This window comes from Monodelphis domestica, chromosome 2, assembly GCF_027887165.1.
Source record: "Monodelphis domestica isolate mMonDom1 chromosome 2, mMonDom1.pri, whole genome shotgun sequence".
Lineage (NCBI taxonomy): Eukaryota > Metazoa > Chordata > Mammalia > Didelphimorphia > Didelphidae > Monodelphis > Monodelphis domestica.
The window spans coordinates 18,604,783-18,624,437 of NC_077228.1; the positions used below are offsets into that span (position 1 = coordinate 18,604,783).

Here is a 19,655-nt window from a genome sequence, read left to right on the forward strand (position 1 = left end):
TGTTTTTAAATTCACGTGGGAAAAGTTGGATACCTCCAACTTCAGCAAACAAAAATGCCCAAAAAGATTTTCTACAAATGCATTGTTTTGTTTAGTCTGTGAGATTACTGTAGGGCAAAAGAAATTGCTTAATTCAATTAAGTGCTTATAATATGCAGGGCTTAGTCTTGGGGATACAAAGAAAGAAGAAAATTTGTCCTCCTCCAAGAGGCCACATATATTAATAAACATACATGGTCCATTTTATTTGAAAATGTTTCCTTACTATTAAAATCTATACCTGCCACATTCACCTGGGTCTGAGAAGAAGTCATTGTGCTGTGCTGCATCTTTGACTTAGCTTAAAATAAACCAGAAAACACTCAGGACATTCTTAGGGCAAATTATAGGGAACTGATGCCATGACACTGCAAGTAGGAGTCTTTGGAGTCATCCAGCTAATCCTAACAGACTTCGGGATCTAGTCCATCCTCAGGAGGTGGGAAGATCCTTTCTTTTTGTTTTTTTTAAACCCTCACCTTCCATCTTGGAATCAATACTGTGTATTGGCTCCAAGGCAGAAGAGTGGGCAGGGCTAGGCAATGGGGGTCAATTGACTTGCCCAGGGTCACACAGCTGGGAAGTGTCTGAGGCCAGATTTGAACTCAGGACCTCCCATCTCTGGGTCTGGCTCTCCATCCACTGAGCCACCCAACTGCCCCTGGGAAGATCCGTTCTTGAGCTGTGTCTGTTTCATGAGCTTGGCCAAGTATCTAGAGGCTCAGCCTCAGACTGGCCAGGAACATTTACTAGCCTTTCCTTGGAGGACTTTATACCAAGAGTAAACACTTTCAAGTTCATTTTTGATTACTGTATTTCGGTCAAGATCCTCCCCATCCTCCCAGGCACTCAGGTTTTCAATCTCTTCGTCATCCTTGAATCTGCTCTTTCTTTTCTTTAACCTATCGGCTGCAACTCTTGCCAGTTCTCCCTTTCTATCAGTTGTACCATCCTCCTCTCTTCCCTACCATCATCCATGTTCAGACCCCCACTGTTCCACTTAACTGGTTATATATATATATATATATATATATATATATATATATATATATATATATATATATATATGTATGTATACACGCATGCATATACACATATGCACAAATATATGTCTACATAATACATACGTGCATACCTATACATTGTACAGTCATCCCTCTCTTTATTGTAGTTCATTTATCACAGCTTCATTTTTAAATTAAGTTTTAAAAAATTAAATTAAATTAAAAAATATATCTAATTCTATATCACAGAGTTTTTGCTATATCATGGGATTTTGCAGATGAACACCATACTGTCCACAATGGAAATGCACTGTGCCACTGCTGCTTGTGCAAGTTTGCCAGCATGAGATTGTGCGTGGCACCCTATTGGCTGATGGAACGAAAAGGCGACCAACCACAGCACTGTGTTCTGTTTCCTGGCCGCTAATTGGCTCAGTGTTTATAAGAGTGTGGGAGAGGTTAATAAGAGTGTGGAGAAGGTTTATAGGAGAGTGGCAATGGCTTATAAAGCCTTAAAATATATGTAAATAATAAAATAAATATAACATCGCTCCTTTGCGGATTTTCACCAATTGCAGGGGGATCTCTGGAATGCAACTCCCACATTTGGTGAGGGATCACTGCATGTGTACATATTATATATAACAAGTATTTGTGTATACATATATATATATAAATATAGAGTGAAATTAGAATCTGTTACCCTAAAAACTATTATCCCTAGCAAAAACTACAATTCCCAGAACCCCACTCACTTCCTATTGTTACATGCTGACATAGAAAGGATATAAATTGGGTGGAGTTCCCTGTGGAGCCCTATTTCCTTCCTGTTGGTGGCTTTGGAGGAATGAGCCCTTTTGAGTAGATAGAAAAACTTAATCACGTGGTTCTATTTTGTCAGATAATAAACTTCATAAAAATAATATATCGGACATTAATTTAACTCTTGCACTATCAACTAGCTGGTATAATAAACAGAGTGGCAGGTCTGCCTGGAGTCATCCTCTGACTTCAAAACCAGGCTCAGATATCAGCTATGTGACCTTGGGCAAGTCATTTAACTCCGTTTACCATAGATTTGTCAGCTGTCAAATGAGCTGGAGAGGGAAGTGGCAAACCAAAGCAATATCTTTACCAAGAAAACCCCATAGAGTGTCATGGAAAGTTGGTTCTCATGATTGAAATGAGGTAACAACAACTAGATATGGTTCTATACAGATGGAATCAGAGATTGACGGAGATAGATGGGGGACAAGGTCAGAGAACGTTTTGTGCCTTTTGCCATCTAAATTAAAGTTATGAGCCATTAATATGACTTCTAAGAAGTGCAATTCTGCTGCATCTTGACAAGGTACTAGATTGAAAAATGAATTGAAAGTACATTCTAGACTTGTTATGTATACCCCAATGATTCTAAATAATGGTGCAATTCTCTAAGGGTGCCTAGAGATTATCGTTGGAAAGCAAATACACAAATGGATCAATGGCTCAACCAAAATAATCCCTTTTTGGACAGCAAGGAATTACTGAACACCTGGGTGAACAACGCAATCTTCCTAATGGCTCATTACAAGCCCCAAAGTCATAGAATGAGAAGGTTCAGGAAAATGATTACCAATAACAGTCTGAAGAGTTCTGTGGTCTCACAACCTTCATTTATCTTATACAACTAAGATCCATCTTCATGAACTTCAGACAAGAAATTTAGTATAATAAACAGATGAGAATTGGACGAAGGAGCTGGGAATGATAAGCCTGAAGGAATGAAGGCTTAGGGGACACATGATAGCTGTTTTCAAGTGTTTGTAGGGCTATTATGTGGAAGAGTGCCCAGACTTGTTCTGCGTGGCCCCAGAGGGCAGAATGAATGAGGAGTTGTGGGGGAAAGTTATAGAGAAACAGATTTCAAATCAATCAATATATGGGGAATTCCCATGGAACGAGAGCTTTTGGTGCCCCCTCACCTGCAGTTTCCTAATGAGGACTAGCTGGCTTCTTCTCCAGCGTCCTGAAGAGGAGCTTTTTAGTCAGTTATGGATTGTATTAGGAGGTCTCTGTGGCTCTTGTCAACTGTAATTCTGTGAAACAGTTACTGAATAACATATTCAAGGCATATTCCAGACACAAATGGGGTAATTGTAGTTTTCAATTCTCATAGATCTTAAAAAACATGAATCAAAACAAAGCAGAAAGGAAGACTTCAGATGAATTAAATTAAATTAAAGTTATTGACAAAATGTAATGAGCACCCTCAGGGGATGGAGGGTTGCCCCTTTCTAGAAATCTTTGATCTGACAAGTTTGAAATCTCTTTGGGGAGAGGGTCTGAGAGACCATAGGGTTTTTAAGTCCTTTCCAACATTGAAATCCTCATTATCATATGCCCCGGAGGCCAGAGCCCCCTAACTGTGTTTGCTTCTGTGATCTGTTATTGATGAGTAGTTATAAAAGTGTGACCAATTCGGGATTGTACAGCATCACGTCATGCATACCTCGGAGTTTTGATCCAATAAATGATCAGGAGAAAGAGGTAAATCTCAGATCATTTAGAATGCAAAGCCCATGGTCCCCTGAGTCAAGAGCCAGCTTCACCATTTCAGCTCATTTCAACCAGCACTCTCTTGTCTACAGAAGTTCTTTATTATTCAGTTGCTTCAGCTGTATCTGCCTCTTTGTGAACCTATTTAGGGGTTTCTGAACAAAATGGAGAGGTTAAGATTTCCTCCTCCAGCTCATTTTACAGGTGAAGAGACTGAGAAGAATGGGATTAAGTGGCATGCTCAACATCACACCTTTAGTAAGTGTCTGAGCCTGGATTTGAACTTGGGGAAAATGAGTTTTACTGACTTCAGGTAGACCCAGTGTTCTACCCTACTGAGTCACCTAGCTGACCTAGCTGCCCCGTTGTAGTTTTTTTTTCCTTTTAAACCCTTATCTTCTGTCTTAGAATTAATACTGTGTATTGGTTCCAAGGCAGACAAGTGGCTAAACAGTTGGCTTAAGTGCCCAGGGTCACACAGCTGGGAAGTTTCTGAGGCCAGATTTGAACCCATAACCTCCCATCTGTCAGCCTGGCTCTCTATCCACCACCTACCTAGCTATCCCTCCCCACACGTTAGTTCCGTGAGGTAATAACTCTTGGGGTCTGAGGAATTTACTTGGGGTAGTGATGGCAGAAAAAACCTATACTTGAACGAGGAGAGAAGGGTCTTCTCTCTTTAGGCAAAACACAAGACCACTCATCATCAAGGTAAGACATACCTCTTCTCTAGCCAAACTCTGAAAGATTGGGGATCCCCACATGCAATAAGGATCTCTGGACTTCAGTTTTCTCTTTTCCCCAATGGAGAGTTTGGACTAGGAGGTCTACAGTGTCCCATCTGGTTTGAAATCCTCAGATCCTTGAATGGAGGTGGGGAGGGTTACAAATGAATAGAGGCAAAGGGCAATCCATACAGTTGAAGTTGACATCTTGGTGGTGATGATGATGTGTGAATAGAGCAAATAGCCAATTACCAGGACAGTTGTCTGGTCCTATGCTGGTAGGAAGAAGAAAGCTCTTTTTTCTCCCAACATATTTAGGGGTTCCCGGAGGATGAAATAACTTCTATGCGCAAAAAGGATTTAACCAATTAAAGAAGGCATGTCCTGCTGAGGTGTCTGGATGCCAAGAAAAGTCTTAGGCTGGGGGATTGGCTCACATCATTGTTTCTGTAACCAGCTGCTTAAATGTGACTAGGAGAATGGTAACCCAGGTGGCCCCAGGCACTCAGTGTTAATGGCTGGATCTGTCAGCTGAAATCTGGTGGGATTGAGTTACAATTAAAATGAACACAACTAAGGGCTTGATGGGCCAGATAGGAAGGGGGGGGCTCATCTCAGAGTTGAAAAACAATAAGAAAAAAGAAGGGCATGAAGGAAAAAGGGAAAACCCAGGGAAGTGGACATAGAAGAGGGAAGGGAAAGAAGCTGAGGTTCTCTTTCATGATGTTGCTTCCCAGAAAACCATTTTTAAATGCACAAGGCACTCGAAATCTGATCTGACTAGCCTTGATACTGTCTCACTAGAGTAATAAAAAGGAAAAAAAATAAGTGATCCCTCATACTTTGCACTAGTTTCCAGGGCCTTTCCCAGACTACTTGGGCTCAGCTGTCTATGGCTCTTCCCCACAAAGGCACTGAATGTGAATAGGTCCTTTAGCATGAATGTTGCCAGCTGACTTTCTTCAGTTCAGGGAGGATTTATGGGCATTACATGGGTAAGGCTATATTCTTCTCCCTTGATTCTGAGAAGGAGAAACTGAACTGCTTTCCTTGTGCTCTCCTCAAGAAGCAGGCTGGAAATTTACTCCCATTATAATACTTTTTGACTGAGCCATTATAGGATCAGTGGCTTTAGGCTCAAGAGATTCTCTCGAACTAATCTTCCATTGAATAGATAATAACTAATAATAGGAAACAAAGAGAACTTCCTGTGTGCCTGGGACTGTGCTAAGTGCTTACAAGTATATCATTTGATCCTTGCAATAACTCTGGGATGTAGGTTCTAATACTATCCCCATTTTGCAATGGAGGAACCTGAAGCAGAGAAAATAAATGATTTGCCCAGAATCATGCAACTTATAAGTGTCTGAGGATGGATTTGAACTCAGATTTTTCTGACTCTAGGCATGGCACTCTAGTCACCGTGCCACCCAACTGCCCCAAATGAGGGCAAGAAAAGTTGTGGCACTTCCAAAGTCACTTGTAATGGTGGAAGGGTCAAGACTAGAACCTCAACCTTTGACTCTAAATACAATGTTTTTTCCACTATGGAATGGGGATCGCCATGTCTTTTAGCTCTTTAGAAGGGGGTATAAGAAAACGATGTCAATGTCTCTCTTTTCTCCCCAATAGAGCTTCCCCCAGAATTGAGAGCAGTGACTGACGATGTCAGAGTTGTGATCATCAATTCATGAATGGGTTACATAAAAGACTCAGGGATGTGATCCCCTAGAAAATTTGGGAGAGAAAAAGAAAGCACCTCACTGTTCTTAAGGAGTTCAGCTCACTGAGACCAAATGAGCCCTATATCCTCCAATGTGGAAATGATCAGCAGAGGTGATGAGAAAATCTCAGTGATATTTGAAAAATCAGGGAGGGGGGCATAGTTAAGATGACCAGAGAAGGGCAAATACCTTGACCTTCGAATAAGAAAAGTATTTGCAGAATATAGACATGTGAGTTTGTTTTCATTTCTTGACAAAATCTAGAAAGTATTATTAAAGTGATGGCTAGTGAAGAGATGATGACAAAAAGCAAGCATGGCTTTTTCCAGACCACCAATGTTTCCTTTTTGGACAGATCAATTAAACTGGTAAGGAATATGGATGCTGAGGGTACAGTTTTCCTTAGTCTGAATGCATGACCAGACCCAGAGAGTGGGTCTTCATGATTCAGTGTCAGCTTTGAGGGAGGTCCCTGGTGGAATGCCCCAGATCTGATATTAATTAATTTTTCAATCAATGATTGGGGAAAAGGCTTTAATGATATCTTTCTCAAATCTGTGAATGGCAAAACGTTGTAGTGCATTTCTGACACACTAGAGGGCAATACAAAAAAAATCTTAGCAGGTCTGAACATGGGACTAAATCAAATCAGAAATAATAACAGATAAATGTAAAGTCTTTACACTGGTGCCCAAAAAATCAACACCCAAGCACATACAGGATAGGAGTGACATAGATGGTTATAGACTAGCTTATATGAAAAAGATGTGGAGTATTCTGGACTGCAGGCTCAATATGAATCAATCTCATGATATAGGAAATCAAAGAGACCTGTGGTTTTATTACTATAGAGAGCTTCCATTCCCAATGCAGGGTAGTAACTTCTCTATGACTTACTGTTTGAGAGTTGCCTAGAAAACTAAAAGAAGGACAACTACCTGGAGTGATAGATACACAGTCAAGCCTGGAATCAGGAAGATATGGTTTCAAATCCAGTCTCAGATACTTACTACCTCGGTGACCCTGAGCAAGTCACTTATCCCCATTTGCCTCAGTTTCTTCATTTGTAAAATGAGCTGGAGGAGCAAATAGAAAACCACTCTAGTGTCCTTGCCAAAAAAAAAAAAAAAACAAAATGGGGTCACAAAGACCTACACACAAATGCAATGACTCAATAACAACAAAAAGAGCAGTAAAGGGGTTATATATGACTTAAGGGCACATGGATAGGATGTGTTAGAAATAGGACTTGAACTCCTATTTTTCTGGCTTGGAGGGCAGCTATTTCCTCCTGAGACAGCATCTCCAAAAGCTAATCCAATCTTAGGCTATGTTAAAAGATGAAACTGTATGCATAATACACAGGATGAGGCAGCCAACGGATAGTCATTCCCATTAGACTGTAGTGGACTCCTTGGGGATCCTTGGATGGGCAAATTGCTCACCATTTGGCTTATACTCCTAGCCAAATGGTGCTTTTGAAAGCTTCTTTTTTTTATTTTTCTGACCTAACTGCAGATATTGGCTGCTGAGAGACTACCTCTCTCTGGATCAGTGGGGTTTGCAGTAACCCAACAACAAGCGAGTCAGCTTTACAAATTTTCCACCAGGAAGAATCAATGACTGTTCCGGAGATTATGCCCAGGTACCAGGTGGAGCCTCATGAGGATAGGGAACAACACAGTCCCCCCTTCTTTCTCTCCATATCCTATCTTTGTCCTAGTGCCCCCTGGCTTCTTCACACCCCAGTTAAGATGCCACCTTCCGCAAGAAGCCTGTCTTGATCCCCACTCTCGCTATTGACTTCCCCAAAGTAGCCTGTCGGAAGCTTGTGTGTCCACAGTTGCTTGCCACTTCTCCTTGAAACTAGGGACTGCCTTTTGCCTTTCTCAGTATCTTGAGCACCAAAGAGACCCAGTACATGGCAGTCATTTAATAAATGCTCACTGGCTGCCTAAGGGAGGCTTTCAAGCTGGCGAAACAAGGACACAGGTATACAGTGGTTCAGCTGTTTGGACTGGCCAACCCTGAAGGTCTAAAAATCCCCAGCACCGACAGAAGACTGGCTATTCTCTGAGTACTTCGCATTTTTCCAGTTTAAAAACATTTACATTTAAATAGTTTAAATTAATATTTCAATATTTTCAATATTTACATGTAATCTTTTAATCCAGCATTCCCAATGAACAGTCCCATAATACCTTTCCATTAGAACTGCATCACTAACAACTGCAACATTTAATCAAACCAGCACATGCCACAATGAGACTTGGCAACACACTTCATTGTCCTTCCTAGAGGTCCCCCTGTTTTGAAATGAAGGGCAGAAGTGAGGGTTTAACCTTCTGCCATCTGGAAGTGGCCCTGGTCCTAGCGGATGACGTGAGTTACATTAGCTTTTTGGATTGATTTCACTGACTATACATACCGTCTTTTGTCCCCCACAGCATTATTCCATATGATGTTCAATAACTCTGTGAAAGTTTTATTGTCATTTTTAGCTGAAAATTCAATTCAATTCAACAGCATTTCTTCACCATGTACTACGAGGCAGGCACAGTGTTCAGGCAATGAGGATACAAAGACCCCCAAAAAAATCCCTGTTCTCAAAGAGCTTACTTTCTAACCAGAGGGAAACAGTGTGGACGTAAGTAACTCAGTACAGATAAACTGTAGCCAGAGAGATGAATAGATTTGCCCACTGTCAAACATCTGGCATGTAGTACAGCTAGCCTTTGATCTTAGTCTAGGGACCCGGGATCAAATCCCACCTCTCATACTCATTGCTTATTGGATCTTGGGCAAGACACAACCACAACAAGCCTCAGTTTCCTCATGTCTGATATGAGAGGATTGAATTAGATGGTCTCTGATTTCCCATTCAGCCTCAGACCTTTGATCCCACCAACTTAAAGATGGTGTTCATTCAACTGTGACTTAGTTAATAATCAGAGAGTAGAGTCCAAAGAAGACTATAATGATGATGATGATGATTAATAATAATAATAAACATGTACACAACACTTTAAAATTTGACCAGAATAATCTGTTAACTGGGTTTCAATCGTGTATCAGGGATTAGTTTTATCATCATTTTATTTATTTTTTATTGAAAATCTTTAATTAATTTAGGATATTTTCCATGGTTACATGATTCATGTTCTTTCCCTCCCCTCCCACTCTCCCCACCCCTCTCCCATATCTGATGCACAATTCCATTGGGTTTTACATGTATCATTGATTATCATTATTTTATACAAGAAGAGAGTGAAATGCAGAAAGAGGACTGTACTCATGTACATATGACTGGTTGGCTGGTTGTGTATAATTGGAAATCTGTTACCCCAAAAACTACATTTTCCAGGAGCCCACTGACTTCCTATCGTTATGTACTCCCTATAGACAGTGGATATTAGGCAGTGGGATTGCTGGTCCCGGCTCTCTTTGCTTCCTGTTGGTGACCATGGTGGTAGTACGTGGGGATTTTGAACAGGCTGATTAGTCATAGGCACGTGGTTTTTATTTTGTTATCTTTTTATTCCTTTACTTCTAATGATCATTAATAAATCTTTTTAATATCATATTTTAATTATTTGAGATTAATTTTAATTTTTACAGTTGTTATCCTTTGTGCCCAAAGAAGACCAGAATGACAGCATGGATGATGTCTTTTGACTAGCACATAACTTGGATTTAAGTGGGGAAGAGTTGCATAAAATTGTCAAGCCTTACTCTCTCTTCTCCAGTCATTGAATCTTGGTAAACCTTCCATTCAAAGGTACCTTCCCGGCGGGGGCAGTTGGGTAGCTCAGCGGATTGAGAGCCAGGCCTAGAGATGGGAGGTCCTAGGTTCAAATCTGGCCTCAGCCACTTCCCAGCTGTGTGACCCTGGGCAAGTCACTTGACCCCCATTGCCTAGCCAATACACAGTATTGACTCCAAGATGGAAGGTAAGGGTTAAAAAAAAAAAGGTAGCTTCCTGGATTAACCCATACCCTCACACAAGGATTAGTCTTCCATAAATACCCTGTATACCCTCCCTAAGTGTCAGAGGTGGGATTTGAACCCAGGATTATAAGCCCAGTGCTCAATTAAAAATGAGGCTTGAATTTAGGTCTTACTGATTACAAAACAAATACTATCTATTAAATCTTACTGACTCTACTTCTATTTACAACTTTTACTGCTCAATCATTTCAAGTAGGACCAGTTGGTTTAAGCTTCAAACTTATCATTCCATTCCTCCCAGACTCCTCCTCCAGGATAGAACCAAAAAGTTCCAAAAGTCCATCCTGACAAGCAGCTGCAAACATGAACAAGCAGAAGACCCAAGGGACCCAGGTTCAAAGCTACAAGCACAATTCAATCTGATGAATGCAGTGCATAGGGAAACAAGGATCTGCTGCTATCTTCCTTACAATAGCCCCTGTCGGTGAAATCCCATCCCCTTAGCTACTCCCTGGAGAGAAGTCTGCAGTCCACAAAAGAAGAGGGGCAGAAGAGGCACAGGGTGAATAACATGCCTGCTCCTGCCTTCCCACTGACTAAGAGTGATGGCCTTCATACACAACTTCCGCTGTTCACTCTTTGCCTCCCACAAATATTTGTGTGCACATTTACCTTTGAACAGAAAAGTCCCCTCCCCCATTGATTTCTGCCTTCCTGGATCTCTAGTTTTGAGCCTTTCCCATGAGGATTCCAGCTTTGTTTAATCTCTAATAATAGGGGTGAGAATAACAACTCTTTTGATTTCCTTTGAGACTCAAAGCCCAGCTTCCATAGACATAGACACTCACCCACTGGGCAAATATGGCAGCTACAGCCATGTAGATGATGTCAATTTTAGAGCTACCTCAGGAATATAGCCTAAGCTTCAGTTACAGCATGTACCATTTACTGAAAAGCATCAGGGATTTCCAAATTCCTGCCTCGAGACATGGGAATTTGCAAGCTTCATTTAAGGATTCACAAGTAGGCTGGGCAGCCACAGATGGCTTGCACTGGGCATTTTCAGGAGAGGAGCTTATTTAGCTTTCCCAGTATTAGTGTTCCTCTCCTAATCCCACTAAAATCACATATATTTATTTTATATTAAATGATTTATATGCATGGAATCTAGATTGAGAGGGGAAAGGGACCTTGGAAGGGAAGGGAAAAGGAAAGTGCCGAGCACTGTGCTGAACTAATTATCTCATTGGATATTCTTAGCATCCCTGGGAAGTAGAGGATATTATTATTTCCATTTTACAGATGAGAAAATGGCAAGATAATAACTTGCCCACTAATCAGTGCCTCAGGTCAAATTTGAACTCACTTCTTTACTCCAGACCCAGCCTTTATCTTCTCTGACACTTATAAGCCCCTTATTTTACTGTTGAAGAAATCAAGTCACAGAAAGATTAACCAACTTGCCCAGAGTCGGGATAATAAGTGGGAGAAAGATGATTTGAACACAAGTCTGCTGACTCAAAATCCAACACTTTCTCCTATGCAATCTTGCTCCTAATATGTTGTTTTCCCCCTGTAGAATGGGAACTCCAGGAGGGCAAGGCTAGTTTTATTTTTGTCTTTGTATCCCCATTGATAAGCAAAGTTATATGTAATAAATGTTGTTGTTTGTAGTTCATTTCCCAAGGACTATTGACATCATGGGGGGGTGTCTTGACTTTAGTGAGCATTAGAATTAAAATAAATACTTGTTGAATTGAATTATAAGCTCCTTATCAATGAGTCAAGAACACCAGAGAGCCACTGACTCCAAGTACCCATAATTCTCACTTTTACTGAAGCTCCACATGAATTCTACAACAATACCTGCGCATGCTCGTCCATCTCTAAAAGTAAAATTATCTTTCCCTTTCAATTTCAAAGGTTGATGGAGGAATGTTTTCCTCTTTCAAATCAAAACAGCTGGCAAGACCAGCCTTTGCTGACTGAGCCGGTCATATCTGAGGCTGGGCTCTGCCTGAATCTCACTCTTGAGTATCCAATGCATAATTAATTGTTCTAGTTGAACACACACAAACCCCAAGGCTTCCCAGAACAGTTGTGCTGGGGTAGAAGTTGTGGAAGCTATAAGATAGTTTCAAGATGTTTCACGTAGGTAAAATTGCATACAGATGTCCAAATAGTACGTCCAGTCAAAATGAATTAAAAAAGCCATATCAACAGGAATCTATGCCTACTCACAGACATCCTCTTGGATGAGAATATGGAGGACACAACTTGCAATTCACCTACCTGGCTGTGACACCAGTCGCCTTCCACGATAAGAAGTCAGGCAGATCAAAAAAGTGTCCTGCTTTGTCCCAGCAAGACTTTCTCAAGTTCTGCCAAATGAAATACACATTAGGATCAATTAGAGATCTTTTCCACCTTCCCCCCACCAGCATTTTCAATAATGACTCAAAACCCTCACGCTAAGTCCAAATTGAACAATGCCAATGAAAACATTCTAAATGGGGAAAGAAGAAAAAAATACTCCACCACATTAACTGCGGGGAAATTTAACAGACAATTATTAATAATACTCCTAATTCTTATTTTGTTTTTCTTTCCTCAACCAAAGTGAACAAAAGCATTCTATTTTTGAGAGGGCTTTTGATTCATCATCCTGGTGAAGGCACCATAAAGAAAGAGAACAAGGCATTTAATGAGAATAATGTTTGTACCCCTAACAACTGTGGGCCAGAGAGGAGATTCCATTCCTCCTGTAAGAATACGGGAGGGAAGAATGAAGCCATCCTGTTCTTTACATTTCTACATATACCAATTCACCCAAAAGGAAAGTGAAAACATGGTCACCATTCTCTAGAAGCTCACTATCTGGTGCAAAATGAGCTGTCCTTGATTGATTTTCAACAATCACAAATCCAAAAAACTCATCTGGAAAGCTAATCTAGACTCTGCCCATACTTAAGTCCCCTCCCTTTTTATGTCCCTCTTAACTGATTCCATCTCCTTCAAATTGCTTTCATATCACCATTAGACATCTGGCTACAGTAAGAACAGGAAGAATTTCCCAAAACATAGGTTCCCATAAAAAGGCAAACGAAAAGAAAGAGAGATTGAAAGAAAAAAGAAAGACTTTCTGACCAGGACAGACAGTACAAAAATATTAAACAGGAAATTGAAATCCAAGCTAAATGAGAAGCTGGTAAGTCCAGAGTTGGGTACTTCAACAAGTTCAAATTACCGTGCTTGGGCAAAATACACAACAGACTCCTAAAAAGACAGGCAGTTTTGGCAGCTCAGGCCTGAATATGATTTCTGACAAATCAATATAAAGAGGAAAGTTTCTGTAGCCTAAAGCCAGTTAAGAGGCTCCGAATTTTCAACTGGGGAAAGAAGTTGGTCAGTCAGTCACTAGCACTTGGATTGGAAATCAGTCATAGAAAACTAGCTAATGTCAATTTCTTTACCTGTAAAAAGGGGAGAGGAGTGGGTGGCCCTGATGATCTCCAAGGTCTAGTTCCAGCTCTAAATCTAGGAGATTATGGCCATGGCTGGATTGATATCAACCTAGAGAGAGGTCCCCAGCAAGATGCAATGAAGGGAAATGTGATCAGCCATGTTCTACTTTAAAATTTTTTATAAAAAATGTGAATGAAGATATAGATGGTACATGTTAATTTTAAAGATTTTTCAAAATTGGGAGGGATGAAGAACAATGGAAGACAGAACATATATCCATTCACAAAGATTATGCAAGATTAGAACAATGAGGCAAATATAAGTATGTAATTTAATAAAGTCAAATAAAAAGTACTGCATTTGAGTAAAAAACATCAATTTCATAAGGTTTATATTGAGGAGATATGGTTAGGCAGCATTCTGTATGGAAAAAAAATCAGTGCAGGGCAGTAACTCAATAGGAATCTATATGACAAGGCTAATAGAAAAGCAGTCCTTGGCTAAATTAAGAGATGTCACTGTTCAGAATGAGAGTAATAATAGTTCTACTATGGATTGGCCTTATTAGATCTGGATTATGTTAGATCTAAAGTATTAGTCTTGGCACCAAAATTTTGGAAGAGCACTGATGAGCCAGATGACATCTAGAAGAAGACAACTGAGATAGTGATGGCCCTGAAGACCATGCCAAGAAAGGGCAGACTGGAGAAACTGGAGATGTTTATCCTGGAGAGGAGAAAGAGGTTGCCTTCAAAGTTTTAAAAAAGCTGTTATGAAAAAATAGGATTAGTTTAAATGTTCCTGATTGATCCCAGAGGTCAGAATGAAAAGCAATGGGTGTAAAATTAAAAAAAAAACAGGCAAATTGAAGTTTGAGATCAGAGAACCTCAAATGGGGTGAGGAAGAGTCAGATGAAACTGAAAAATGACTGAACATATACATGATCAGAAAACAAACTATATAAATGGTGAAGAAAACAGATCTATCCCAAAGTGGTATTGCATTGGATGACTGCACTGGGGGAGAGAGAGAGAGAGAGAGAGAGAGAGAGAGAGAGAGAGAGAGAGAGAGAGAGAGAGAGAGAGAGAGAGAGAGAGAGAGAGAGAGAGAGAGAGAGAGAGAGAGAGAGAGAGAGAGAGAGAGAGAGAGAGAGAGAGAGAGAGAGAGAGAGAGAGAGAGAGAGAGAGAGGGAGAGAGGCAGAGACAGAGACAGAGAGACAGAGAGACAGAGAGACAGAGAGACAGAGAGACAGAGAAACAGAGACAGAGAGAGACAGAGAGACAGAGAGAGATAGAGAGAAACAGAGAGAGAGACAGAGAGAGACAGAGAGAAAGACAGAGAGAGAGAGAGACAGAGAGACAGAGAGAGAGACAGAGAGAGAGAAAGAAAGAAAGAAAGAAAGAGAGAAAGAAAGAAAGAAAGAAAGAAAGAAAGAAAGAAAGAAAGAAAGAAAGAAAGAAAGAAAGAAAGAAAGAAAGAAAGAAAGAAAGAAAGAAAGAAAGAAAGAAAGAAAGAAAGAAAGAAAGAAAGAAAGAAAGAAAGAAAGAAAGAAAGAAAGAAAGAAAGAAAGACAAAGGGAGGAAGAAAGAGAAAGGGAGGAAGGAAGAGAAAAGGAGGAAGGAAAAAAGAGTAAGGAAAAAAGAGAAGAAAAGAAAAAATGAATAGAAGAGAAAATAAAATGTATCAAAAGAAAAGAGGGGGTTGGTAGGTAGTGAATGTTCCCTGGAGCCTGGGTTCATTTCTCCAGAAATGCTGACAGACCATATGTGAGTGATCCCATGCTGTTTTTTTTTTCTTTTTGGATCAAGCCCATGATTTTCAAGTGCTTTGTCATCAAAGGCTTGACTGGCCAAAAGTATATCAGGCCCCACTGATGTATTTTTCAGCTCTGGACTGCCCACAGGGCTGGAGTCCATAACAACACCCTCTGGCAGACAGAGGAAAGAGCTCTGAGCAAACACCTCACTGAAGTCTTGCCTGCCTACTCCCTCACTTGCATTAGGGTACAAGTCCCCACTCTATCCAAGGTGGAAAATAGAGCTAGGAACCTGCTTTTAAAATATGCCCCCACCCCAGTATTTAATGGTAAGGGACACTAAAAAGTCTCCTGATGTAATCAATCCAACAGGCATTAAGGATCTATGGTTGGGTCAGGCACTGTGCTAAGTGATGTAGATACATACACAAAGAATGATCAATCCCCATTCTAGAGGAATTAGCATTCTTAAAAAAATTAAAATAAAAAACCCTGATCTTCCACCTTAGAATCAATATTTTCTATTGGCTCTAAAGTAGAAGAGCAGTAAGGGATAGGCAATGGGGGTTAAGTAACTTGCCCAGGGTTACCCAGCTAGAAAATGTCTAAGAGCACATTTGAACCCAAGACCTCCCATCTCTAGGCCTGACTCAGTCCACTGAGCCATCCAGCTGCCCCCAAGAGTTTGTATTCTAAAAGAGATTACAAGTAAATATGTTACAATACAGAATAAATAAAGGAGTTAAACCAGATAGCAAACAATCATCCAATATTAATATTCTTCTCCTCTTTTTCAAAATAAAAGTCCAACTTATTTAGGCTCCATAGATCTGATGTGGGATGCAAGTTATCTGCTTCCCAATGCCAGTCCTAGAGCTAGTCAATCCCTAGGGTTTGGAATGAATCAAATGGATGGAAGGTTCAAAGAAACACATCCATTATTTGATAAAACCACAGCATTTCTCAGGAGTAGCATATCACTCAAAACAAAGCCAGCTGCAGAGTTCAGCAGAGGGTGGAGAGAGAGCTGGCCGGCCACAAACATCTGAGCAAGCCAGGAGCTGAGCCTTCGTGTCCTCCTCAGGGCAGAATGCCTCCTTGGCCCTTTCCTTCCCCTCCCCATGAAAGATTCACAGATTTTTGAGGGAAGATGTTAAGGACTGTAGGGATGCTCTGCAGTCCAGTCCATCCTTCAAGTTGCTACAACAAGACGGAGGGGACAGAATCAAAGAAAGAATGAGGCAGGTGGGCATTAATGCAGACTGAGAACTCCTTCTGTTCCTCCCCCAAGCCCACAGGGGGAGGAGTGTAGTACTTGCACAAAGCAGGGGAACAAGAGTCATTGCTGAAGTGCTCCAATATTAATTGCAAAGGAATGATAACTGGGCTGTTCGTGTAAGAATGAAGGCATAATAAATGAAAGGGAGAGATCTTCTTTCTCTCCTTAATGCCCCCCTTGATAAACTGATCCCTGGAGATTCTTAAAGGATTCTTTTCTAGCAAGACATTTAAGGGCAAACAATCACAAGGCAAGACCTTGTCTTCAATTTAACTTCGTAGGCTGAAATTGAAAAACGAGTTTGGAAAAGGGGGTAAAAATAAAAAGGAAGAAATAATACCAAATGGTCATCATTCAAAGCAAAGTGGTGCTGAGAAATCAAAGTGATTAGAATCCCAAGCAGACCCTTACCCCAGAGAAAGCATCTCTGGACTCTTTGGTCAAAGGTATATGAACCAGAAGTTTTTAGAAGAAGAAATCAAAGCTACCTATTGTCATATAAAAATGTTCTAAATAGCTATTGATGAAAGAAATGCAAATTAAAACAACTCTGAGGTACCACCTTATACTTATCAAATTAACTAGTATGACAGAAAAGGAAAATCACAAATGTTTCAAGTAGAAAAATTGGGACACTCGTGAACTGCTAGTGGGTTGTGAACTTATAAAACCATTATGGAGAGCAGTATGCCCAAAGGGCTATAAAACTGTGCATATCCTTTAATCCAGAAATCCCACAACTGAATCTGTCTGTATTTCAGAAATCAAAAAATAAAAAGAAGTAGGATATAGCTGTACAAAATTATTTATAGTAACTTTTTGTTCTGACAAAGAATTGGAAACTGATGGAATATCCATCAATTGGGGTGGCTGAACAAGTTATGGTATAAGATTTTGATGGAATACTATTGTGGAATAAGAAATCAGAAAACTTAGGAAGACTTATATGAACTGATGCAAACTGCAGTGAGCAGAAGCAGGGGATCATTGTCCACATTAACAATGATACTGTATGATGGTCAACTGTGAATGAAAGACTTGGCTACTCTGATCACTACATTGATCCAAGATACTTCTGAAGGACTGTTAAGGACTGTGATGAAAAATGCTCTCCACCTCCAGAAGTAGAGTGTCTGAATGTAGATTGAAGCATATTTTTAAAACATTCTTTATTTTTATTTTTATTCTGTTGGATCTGTATTTTATTTTGCAACATGTATTAAATGAAAACGTGTTTTACATGACTTCATATGTGTAATTTCTATCAAATTGCTTACCTTTTAAGGAATAGAGGAGTAGAGAGAGGGAGAGAGTTTTTAACTCAAAATTTTAAAAAGTAATGTTAACTTAAATACATAATCTGAAATATTTAATGAAGTAAAGATTAAGAGAATTTTTTTGATATGATTATAGAGAGCTTTGATTTCTTCTTTTAAAAAGTGCCTGGAGAATGCCTTTGACCATTTATCAATTGGGGAATGGATCTTTTTTTTTTTAATAAATTTGAATGTTACCTATGTGTTCAAGAAATAAGGCCTTTTTCAAAGAAATATGATGTAATATTTCTTAATATTGCTTCATTGGTTATGGCACTTTTTAGCAAAATGTACTTCATCTGATTATCTCTTTTAAGTAGATTTATTTTTGCTTTTGCTTCATCTGAAATGATGATTGTGACTCTAGTCATCTTTACTTCAAAAAGAACAAAATTGATTCTATTCCAGCCCTTTATTTTACCTCTCTGAGTGTTTTGGTTTCAAGTTTGTTTCTTGTCACAACATATTGTTGGATTATATTGCTAATCTATTCCGCTGCTTCCACTTTATCAGTGAGCTCATCCCCTTCACAGTTATGATTACTAACGTGTACCACCTTTCACCCTATTTTCTTCTAGTTATCTTTCTTTCTCTCTTTTGATCCTTTCTTGTCAAAAGTTTATTTTACTTCTGACCATTGCCTCTCTTAATCCACCCCCCTTTTTATCAGCTCCCTCCCCATATGCTTCATTCCATTCCACTCTGATTTCCCTAATGGGTAAGTTAGATTGCTACACCCAACTGAGTATGTGTGGATAGACAGAAAGACAGACAGACAGACAGACAGACAGATAGATACATACATACATACAGATATACCTACATAGATAGATACATACAGACATAGATGAATAGATACAGAGATAGACTGATAAAGAGATATGTAGATACATAGAGGATATAAAGATAGATACATAGAAAGAAAGAAAGATAGATACATAGAAAAATACATAGATACATACATACATACAGAGATAGATACATAGAGAGATGATAGATAGATAGATAGATAGATAGATAGATAGATAGATAGATAGATAGAGAGATGGATGGATAGATGGATGGATGGATGGATGGATAGATGAATAGAGAGATGGATGGATAGAGAGAGGGATGGATGGATGGATAGATAGATAGATAGATAGATAGATAGATAGATAGATAGATAGATAGATAGACAGACAGATAGATACATAGATACATAGATACATAAGTAGATAAATAAATACAAGGTAGAAAGGATGCAAAGAAAAGCAAAAAAGAGCAGCCTCTGCTCTCAAGGGGCTCAGGGTCAAGGCTCATAGTCTATACATAAAGTATACACAAGACAAATTAATTTAAATTCATTGAATAAATGAGAAGAAAGAAAAAGCTCTGTCTCAGCTTCATTTCCCAGAGAGCAGGTTTGTATCTCTTCTCAGGAGGGTTATGGAGTGAAGAAGGATCCTGGCCAAGGAGACTGCCAGGAAGACAAATCTCTCTTGTCTGGGGTGAGCAGGTCTTTTGGAGGGGTTTCATTTTAATTGGCAAATGGATTCATTCACTTCCTGGCCTGGCTGGCTGGGTCGCCTCTGAGAGCAGGGAATGTGTGCCATACTCCATTCAAGAGGGGACTGCTGGGCTAAGAGACAGGAAATTATTTCAGGGATATTTTCTGATGAAATGGGCTGGATGCTGTCCTAGAAGCTTCCATCCATTGCTGCTCCTTCTATTCCCTGCTCCAAAGTCAATTACCTTGGCTCATCTTCCTTAGATGCATTTCTTAATGGAAGAAGCCATTCATGCTTCACCATCCTGGTCCACAGAGGGGACTCTAAACAAAAGTTGAAATGATCACCTCTTTGCTATCTACCTTAGAA

General features: G+C 39.8%; 1 protein-coding gene across 2 annotated transcripts in view; it reads right to left on the reverse strand.

The window, feature by feature from the left end:
- The window catches only part of FGGY (FGGY carbohydrate kinase domain containing), a 582,083-nt gene that overhangs the window by 502,180 nt on the left and 60,248 nt on the right, over positions 1 to 19,655 (reverse strand). For both annotated transcript variants that reach the window (XM_007480500.2, XM_007480498.2), the window contains exon 5: positions 12,271 to 12,359. In XM_007480500.2, coding sequence (XP_007480562.2) covers positions 12,271 to 12,359 — 89 coding nt within the window. The remainder of the gene's footprint in view (positions 1 to 12,270; positions 12,360 to 19,655) is intronic.